Source organism: Rattus rattus, chromosome 2, assembly GCF_011064425.1.
Source record: "Rattus rattus isolate New Zealand chromosome 2, Rrattus_CSIRO_v1, whole genome shotgun sequence".
Lineage (NCBI taxonomy): Eukaryota > Metazoa > Chordata > Mammalia > Rodentia > Muridae > Rattus > Rattus rattus.
The window spans coordinates 83,522,664-83,530,721 of NC_046155.1; the positions used below are offsets into that span (position 1 = coordinate 83,522,664).

An 8,058-nucleotide genomic window follows, 5' to 3' on the forward strand; every position below is an offset into this window, starting at 1 on the left:
CTCCCTCACCCTCTATCTCCTGTCTTTGTATTTTATTTCCTTTGTTCCTCTGGGGGAAATAAATCTTTGTGCTGAGAACTTGGTCTTGTGCCAAATACTGGTGACCATTGGCACATTCGCGTGGTCTCCCATCCCCAAAGCTACTCTGAGTGTTGTATCATCCCCATTTTAGAGGTGGAGAAACTGATTTGTCCACTCATTTTATTCATCAACTATGTATCGAGGGCCTACTATGTGGCAGATGCTTCTCTAGACTTCGTGTGAACAGCAACGAACAAAGTTTACTGAACCTCTGTTGGCTTGAAGCTTAATGATCCAGGCTAGGAGACAATAGATTCATTTCAGGTGTAACCCAGTTCCCAGGTGAGTGAGGTGGACAGATCACCTGGGAGAGGGGAGGGAGAGGGGAGGGAGAGGGGGAGGAGCGGGAGAGGGAAGAGGAGGAGGGAAGGCCTGGAGGAGGAGAGGAAGGAGCCTGAGGAGGAATAGACCATAGTAATAACCTCAGTTTAGAGGCTGAGTCAAGATTAACATGATTCTGGGGACAGCATGGGCCACATTACAGGTCTCAAAAAGCCAAATTCAAACCAAACTGATCGAAACAACAAAAAAGCCAGGTGTGGCGGTGCACGCCTTTAAGCCCAGCACTAGGAGGCAGGCAGGGGTTAGAAGTCAGCCTGGTCTTCAGGGTTCAGCCCAGCCTTAGCTACCTAGGAAGTTTCATTGTCTCAAACAAAACTAAATGCAAGAACTCGCTGTGGTGTTAATGCCAAGACCCTAGAGGATGAGGCAGGGGGACTGCCGCGAGTTTCAGACTAACTGAGCTACATGCAGCCCAAGGGGTGGAGAGAGAGAGAGAGAGAGAGAGAGAGAGAGAGAGAGAGAGAGAGAGAGAGAGGGAGGGAGAGAGTGAGAGGGGGGAGGAGAGGGGGAGGGGGGGAGAGAGAGAGAGAGAGAGAGAGAGAGAGAGAGAGAGAGTGTGTGTGTGTGTGTGTGTGTGTGTGTGTGTGTCCATAAAATCTCGCGATAGCACTTCCTCTTCCCATAATTCCGTGCGTTTGCTCCTCCCATTCTCTTTCTGCCATCTTCTCTCACCGGTAAGTGAGTGTTCGTTAAGATCCGAGTTCATCCGTTCGACATCTGTGCCATCCCTTTACCCCAGGTCCGGTTTCGGAGTCCCGCGGACCTATAGACCCCTGACGAGGTCGTATCCTCTGTCTGCCGGCGTCGGGGGCTATGGGTAGCACCTTGCGGGAGCCGGCCCACTGCAGCAGGCCGGGCTCGGCCTGGGCGGGCGGGGACGGTAGCCGGCGTGGGCCCTGCAGCTTCTCGTGTCTGCGGGTGCTGTGGAGTCCCGAGTGTCCCACGCGGCCATGGCCAGGGTTGGCACGGGGAATTCGGCTCAGCCACTCCCTGCCAAGTTAAGGAAGCGAGTGTGGTTTACTCTTCGCGCGTAAAATATGCCTTGGCAATGTCCTGAGGAGCCGTGGAGGTAGCCTATACGTCGTGGCCGTGCAAGAGGCCATTTGGGTTCCCTGTCACGTTATGCCTCTGCTCCCGTAAGGGTTGGGTTTTGTTTTGGGGTGTGTGTGTGTTAAATGGTTACCGGAAAATGAGTTAAGTCACGTTAACATCTTGACACTGCTAGCTTTGAAAACCTAACCCTAACCCAAAGCTTTTCCCTAATGACAACCCTCCCACCCCCACTTGGCTAACTGGTAGTTCCCACCATTTCTAAGGTTATATTCTGTGTAACGAAGTTCGACTTGTGTCATTTTCTCTCCAGCTATTAGTGTGGTGGGTGGTATGAAGAGTGTCTTGGGGGCATAGATTCTGAAGACCAGTGCCGAACAGTCGGTAAATTGTAGTTTTTTCCTGCGAGTGGTAATGTTGTTTAGACCTAGGAAAAGCTAATGGTGGGAGTAGGAAGGCGATGTTCAGAGGCATGCTTGGGCGTCTTAATGCAAGCAAACCCCGGCTTTTTCTTTCCACAGTCACCATGGTGCGAATGAATGTTCTGGCAGATGCTCTCAAGAGCATCAACAACGCGGAGAAGAGGGGCAAACGCCAGGTCCTCATCAGGCCGTGTTCCAAAGTCATCGTTCGGTTCCTAACTGTGATGATGAAGCATGGTGAGTTGGTGTCTTAGGTTTTTGACAGTGCTGGACATGGGAGGGAGGGAGAGAGGGAGGGAGAAAAAGTTCATAATTCTAGGAAAGAATGGGGGTGCTGATGCTAACACCAAAATTTGTATGTGATACAGAGCTTTTGGAATCCTGATGCAGAGAATCAGATGCGAGAAAAATCTAGTAGGCAAAAAGCAGTGTTGTGGGGGGCATAAAGGTTTAGGTCTCAAATTGATGTCTGGTTTGATGCTAGTCACTTGATTTACAGGCTACATTGGTGAATTCGAGATCATTGATGATCACAGAGCTGGGAAGATTGTTGTGAACCTCACAGGAAGGTTGAACAAGGTAAGATTCTTGAAAGAGACATGTCTTGATTCTCAAATTGCAGCTGTCTGTAACTTAATGAGTTGTTGACATCCTTGCTCCACATCCCCAATTTAAGGAATTTGGCTAAGGTTATGCTTTTTTAATGCACATTTCACTTGTTTTCTTTGGTTACTTGGCTCAAGTTACTGGTTTTGTGTAGGGATAGAGCTAAACTCTGGTAGCACTGGGAATTAACTCGATAGTTGACTACTGATGTCAGTGGCTCGAACTTTGGCTTATGGCTCAGTACATAAATAACAATCTTGTAGAGAGGTTGGCTTTGAACTCTGAGATCAATACTTCTGTCAAGTTGCTGAATCAAGTTGCTGAATCAAAGGTATACGATGCACACGTCCAATGGTGTGATGGTTTTTAATAAAACTTAGTCTTTTGAGTAAATGGCTAAGCAGTAGAGGGTTCATGGGCCTGGGTTTGTTGCTGTAGGTTGTAGCTGTCTGAAATCTAGGCTGCCTGTCAGTTTTAATTGTCATCAACATAGCTAAATATACTATCTCATTCCTGTCCTTTTGGCTCCATGGTTTAATAACATTTTTGGGCAGTGACAATAAGTTTGTGATGGTGTGGCTGAGCCTGTTAGCCTTCTGATCGGTAAATAAGGTAAGCAGGTCCTCTAGTACCCATATGGCTTTCAGAGGGGTCGTGGCCTAAGACCATCAGAAACACAGATACTTAATTACAGTTCATAACAGCAAAAGTACAGTTATGAAGTAGCAGGGAAATTTTATTGTTGGGGGTTAATACAGTGTAATTGTATTAAGGGGTTGCAGCATTAGAAAGGTTGAGAGCTGCTGCTATCTATAGTCCTGGGGTAAAACACCAGGTCAGTAGCAGTAGTTAAGTTGGTGAGATTGCTGTTCTGAAGATTTTTTCAAAAAGTTGATCTCAATATCCAGAACTTGTTTCAATTTAAGTGACTCTGCTGTGTTGGTGCTAGGGACTGGGGTATTACTGTGATAGGCCTGGCCATGACTTTTGTTTGGTAAAATGTGGATTTTGGAACTTTGGATTTGGAAAGCAGTGGAATGCTTTAAGTGGGGCTTATTGAGCTATCCTAAGCAGGAATATGGAAGACTTTGTTACTGAGAGTGATTTGAATTGTGCAGACCTGGCCCAAGAGGTTTCAATGGAGAACAACTTTGAGTATGTGGCCTAGAGAATGTTGTATTATTTTGGTGAATAACATGGCAGCTTTTTGCCCTTGTGAAGAGTGAAGAGACTCAGATTAACTGCATTGTCAAAGGAAGCCTCAGAAAGGCCCATCACGTCCCATGAAGAGCATTTTAAACAAGCATAGCAAGCTGAGAAAGGAAAATATAAAGTATGTGTTTGGAGTATTAAAGGGGCTGTGAAGTGAAATGGAGGTGAATCCTGTGTTCAAGGATTTAAATTGAACTAAAGATCCCAGCCAGCTAAATAGAGGTCCAGGCAAGGTAGTACAAGGCTTTAAACCAAGCACATCTCTGAGTTCAAGGCCAGTTTGGGACAGAGCATGTTCTAGGTGGAGAAAATTTTAAATCCAGGTATGGTGGACCATATCTTTAATCACAGTGCTTAGGAGATAGGCATGCAGAGCTCTGAGTTCAAAGTCAGTCTACAGAGCAAGTTTCCAGGACAGCCAAGCTTAGGCAGTGAAGGAATTGGACCACAGAAAGCTGGTATAAACGTAATAGAAGGAGGAGGATATTTTCCAGCCCCAGCAAGCAGCAGAACTCAGCATGGGGCGTGTGGCTCTGAAAAATAGAAGGGACTATTGGGATTACTGATGCTGGTTAGCTGGAACTAAGAAATTAATGGTGATTAAGGAGAGACCAGCATCGCTGAGGTGAAATCTTCTGGGGAGTGTTTTCTGAGCACAAAGAAGCTGTGTCCAGAGATAGTCAAGGTTGTACCTTATGTTACAGCTGTTCTTGGTAATGTGTAAGTCACCCTGGTGGTACTGGTTTTGAAGGCATGAAGGTGTCCTAGAGAGGCCATACATTAGAACACCATCGGTGAAGGTGCAGCCCAGTTTAGTTGACAGCCCAGAACTGAAGGATTTGAGGCTTGATACCATGAGGAGAGCCTATGAGAGACTATTGATGAAACCTAGTTGCAGCGGAAGACTCCCGTGTTTTGGAGATGTCAGTACCATGGGATGACCACCTAGAACAGCAGCGGTGGAGTGTGTCTACCTGAGGTGCTACAGAGGCCAGAGCTGGAGGAGTGGCCTTGGGAGGGGCCCAGAAGATCCTGTGTGGATCCCAGACATTGAAACAAGAAGCTGTAACATCGAAGCTGCCTTTGAGACCTCTAGATTTTAGAGATTCCTCTCTTGAATGCTGCTAACAGGGAGTGGAACTGGCCCAGGGAGAGAAGTTTGTTGCAGTGACAAAGATGAAATAGGAGTTGGAGATCTGAAAACTGCTTTGACATCAGACATGGAGATGCAGAGTTTGCCCTGCTGGAATCAGGAATGTCTTGATTTGGGGATTTCAGTTAAGTGATTTGATGGGTCTCAGAAGAGACTTTGAACTTTGGACTTTTAACATTGTTGACTGCTATAGACTATGGGTACTTTAGAAGTTGGACTAAATGTACATTTCATTATGCTATGGCTAGATATGGCCCCCATAGACATGTGTTTGAACAAGCCTATGGGGGCCAGGGAGTGGAATGTGCTGGTTTGTATTTGCTTGGCCCAGGGAGTGGCACTATTGGGCGTGGCCTTGTTTGAGTAGGTGTGTCACTATGGGCGTGACCCTCGCCCTAGCTGCCTTCAGATGAAGATATAGAACTTGCAGATCCTCTGCCTGGACCATGCCTGCTTGGATGCTGCCATGCTCTTGCTTTAACAATGGACTGAACCTGTAAGCAGCCCCAATTAAATGTTGTCCTTGTAAGAGTTGCCTTGGTCATGGTGTCTGTTCACAGCAGCAAAATCCTAGAACAACTTCTGAGGTCTTTGAAGATGGTGAGAAGTTGGCAAGGCTAGTTTTGAGCCATTTGTTTTGTTTCTAATTATTCCAGTGACAACATATCCCAGGTGTGCTTTTAAAGTGGGAGAGTATCTGTCCTGTTTCAGTTTCCTTGGTTTTAGGAAGCTTTAGTCTAGCTTGTGTCTTTGGCCAGTTAATTAGCCTATAAGAGGTGGGAGAGCTGGTGCAGGTAGAGCATAGGTGAACTTCCCTGACCCCATACAGGACAGTGCCTATTGTCCTTAAGTAAGAGAAGGCTTACACATGCTGGGCATAAGGTGAGTCTATAGATACAGTTCCTGGCCTTCATCTCCTTCCTACTTGTGCAAGAGTTGTGCTGTCTCCTTCTCTGGAGAGTTACACAGTTGGAATTAAAGGTCCAGTTATAGTTCATGACAGCCAGCAGACATGATATTGGAACAGTGGAAGGATGGGGTCAGAATGAGTCTTTGTTTTAGGGAGGTACACCCTGAAGCAGTTTGAAGGCCTTTGCCAATTCTATATGGCTGTCCTGTATGAACACCCTGGATCCTTGGAGGAGGGGGCTAGTAATCTGAGGTGCACTGGGCTATTGAATGTAATATGCATCTATGCTCTCTGTGTCCTACTTGATTCTGTGGCTGAAGTCAGTGATTAAAGGAGGATAGTTGTCTCTGTATCAGAAATGGGCAAGTTGTAAAAATACTGCAGTCTGCCTGCTGTCAGCCTCCCTCAGTGTATGTCGGGGGTAGGTCAGGCTGGGCACTTGTTACTTAGATTTCTTAGATGTACTGTGTTGCAGCTTTTAGTTTTCTTCATAGGTTTGTTGGTGACAACTTTACTTAAAGATGGATTTTGGAGGCGGTGTGTGTGAGCAGCGAGCTACTACTGAGCTGTAGCCCTCTTAAACTGTAGAAATGAAGATTTGACAGTAATTTTATTTAGTCTCTGTACCTTATAATGAGATGATTTGTTCTGGGCTAATTTTCCAAGCACAACTATGTGACTAAGTCATTTGGCTGTACTTGTTGGACATGGCTCCTGTAGGCAAGAGTGTCGTGAGGGTGGTATGGTATATATACTTGCTGGAACAGGATCATCTTATGTACTTCAGACTGTCCTAGAACTCAGTCTTCCGGTCTCAACCTCTTGAGTACCAGGTTTCCAGGCATATGCTGCCACGTCCTGTTTAGTGTGTTGAATGTCATTTATAGAAAAATTTTTAGACAGAAATAGGTGCCTGTTAAATATGGATGATTGGTTTTGAATCAATTCTGTTCAGCAGTTATGAAAGACATCTTTGGTAAAATGTAAAGAATTTAATCGTTGGTTCCTTTTACAGTGTGGAGTTATAAGCCCTAGATTTGATGTTCAACTCAAAGACCTAGAGAAGTGGCAGAACAATCTGCTCCCATCGCGGCAGTTTGGGTGAGTTGGCTTTGCATGTATAATTAAAAGTCAGTGCTTTGGAAAATTGGGATTTGGCTGGGCTCCAACTGAGGTTTCTTTGTTTTCGTAGCTGTCTTTTCCTAACGAGTTTGACTTAAATACTTTATAGTCCTTTCATCCATGTGGGTGTAGGGATGAACTTTAGATCTTCAGCCATGGCGGCGAGCACCTTTACCTCTAAGCCATTTCACTGACTCAATACCTTTTGTTTCAGAATAGCTTCTTACTATCTGGAATTCAGATTGCCTGTTACTTCCTCCAAAGTGCTGGAATTTAAAGGCCTGTGCCACCATGCCACATTTTTTAAAAAGCTTTATTATATATACAGTGTTCTGCCTACATATATGCGTGCAGGCCAGAAGAGAGTACCAGATCTCATAGATGGTTGTGAGCCACCATGGGGTTGTTGGGAATTGAACCTAGGACCTCTTTGGAAGAACAGCTAGTGTTCTTAACCTATGAGCCATATCTCTAGCCTCCTTTTTTTTTTTTTTTTTTTTTTTTTTTTTTTTTTTGGGGTGGGGGCCCAACCCCGGGCCTTTCCCTTTCCTGGCAAGGGCCCATTACCCTTTTTCTTCCCCCCCCCCTTACTATTTTTTTTTTTTTTTTTTTTAGTTCCCAGTGATATTGGAAGTTAGGGCAGCGTGTAGCTGGAATCTATATCTTCTTGGGTTCTAGGATTCATTCCTGGGCACTGCCCTCTAGTCAGTAACAGTCCCTGTGCATCTTCCCAGGAAGGCAGGCTGAGCATTGTTAAGGGTGGTGGTGAGCAGAGTGAAGCATGGTTGGAATAGTTACCAGTGTGTTTGTTTCCTCCATAGTTTCATTGTGCTGACAACCTCGGCTGGCATCATGGACCATGAAGAGGCAAGACGAAAACATACAGGAGGGAAAATCCTGGGATTCTTTTTTTAAATGTAAAGCATAAATAAAAAGCCTCTGTGGACTGTGCTCAGGGTCAGTATTTTGAATCTTTGTAGCAGAGTACGCCCAACTGCGAGGTTTGACATAGATATTGGAAACATGACCATTGTCTTCCTGGGTGGCATTAAGGAAGCCCTTGTTGCATCACTTTCGCCCCAAACTTGGGTTGTATGCCAGTAGCATCTGCATAAAGGTGGTTAATGACAGTGTGGCCCCTTAAATGTGCTGTGAATCTG

General features: G+C 45.5%; 1 protein-coding gene across 1 annotated transcript; it reads left to right on the plus strand.

Moving 5' to 3' along the window:
- Positions 1–1,041: 1,041 nt before the first annotated feature.
- Rps15a (ribosomal protein S15a) lies at positions 1,042–7,849 on the plus strand. Its single transcript, XM_032892823.1, has 5 exons — positions 1,042–1,097; positions 1,995–2,132; positions 2,395–2,474; positions 6,792–6,877; positions 7,720–7,849. Exons 2-5 carry the CDS (start codon positions 2,000–2,002, stop codon positions 7,811–7,813), a joined length of 393 nt encoding a protein of 130 aa, XP_032748714.1. The 5' UTR covers positions 1,042–1,097; positions 1,995–1,999; the 3' UTR covers positions 7,814–7,849.
- Positions 7,850–8,058: the final 209 nt, after the last annotated feature.